The sequence below is a fragment of the Cyprinodon variegatus genome, unplaced genomic scaffold (genome assembly GCF_000732505.1).
Source record: "Cyprinodon variegatus isolate N-32 unplaced genomic scaffold, C_variegatus-1.0 Scaffold588, whole genome shotgun sequence".
In the NCBI taxonomy this organism is placed as follows: Eukaryota; Metazoa; Chordata; class Actinopteri; order Cyprinodontiformes; family Cyprinodontidae; genus Cyprinodon; species Cyprinodon variegatus.
Genome location: NW_015151041.1, coordinates 207520 through 208315, shown reverse-complemented (window position 1 = coordinate 208315; position 796 = coordinate 207520). Strand labels below are relative to the sequence as shown.

Below are 796 nucleotides of genomic sequence, written 5' to 3'. Positions count from 1 at the left end.
TTTAATGCTGATTTTAAATAAAAACACAAATGTCATCTTGCAATAATAGTGTGTCAAAGGTTTCCTGCCGCAGTCTCGTTTCCCTAAGTTTCATTTTTCCTGTGGTGTCCTCTAATGTGGAGGTAGCAGTCCCAATTCCTCTTCCTCATAGGAGCCATTTCCTGCCAAACAAACTGTTCGACCAATGGGAGGCTCGGTAGACGTAGAGGAGGCGGGGCTTGTTGCACGTTGGAGGTAATGAATTCTAACACGCAGTTTCTTCAGATGCTGTCGCTGAAGGCGAGTGCTGCTCATCCGTTTAACAGCAGAAAACAGTGAGAGGTATTTATTTGATTAGAAGCTCATTTGATCTCTGTGGTTGACAATTTATTTACAGACACATTTGTTTGTTTATCATTTTCTTGTTACATATTTATTTAAGCGTAAGAATCTAATTATTACCCTTATTGTAGGTCAGCTAAAGTGCAGTTTGTTTTGCGCAGGCCTGTGCTGCTGGATCAGCTCCATTATAACCATTTAGCTCCAGATTAAAAGTGCGCAGTTCAACAAACCCACCCTTCATCATGGCTATCGACGGATGTGGACTCGTCTGCAAATACATTCTCATCATTTTCAACATCATCTTTGCTGTAAGTGACAAATGCCGATGGAATAAGAGGAAAATGGTGCGTGGAAATTGTTTATTAACAGATGGAGGCGGCGGAAGCGCACACCGCTCCTTTGGTCTGCGGCCAGGGCCGGTTCTAGCCCTTTGGTTGCCCTAGGCGAGATTGAGTTTTGCGCCCCCAACCCCCCC

At 44.2% G+C, this 796-nt stretch overlaps 1 protein-coding gene across 2 annotated transcripts in view; it reads left to right on the top strand.

Annotated features, from left to right (window-relative positions):
• Positions 1-196: 196 nt before the first annotated feature.
• Positions 197-796, top strand: part of LOC107095976 (CD9 antigen-like) — a 10994-nt gene continuing 10394 nt past the window's right edge. For both annotated transcript variants that reach the window (XM_015392384.1, XM_015392383.1), the window contains exons 1-2: positions 197-321; positions 483-629. In XM_015392384.1, coding sequence (XP_015247870.1) covers positions 564-629 — 66 coding nt within the window. In that variant the 5' untranslated portion in view covers positions 197-321; positions 483-563. The remainder of the gene's footprint in view (positions 322-482; positions 630-796) is intronic.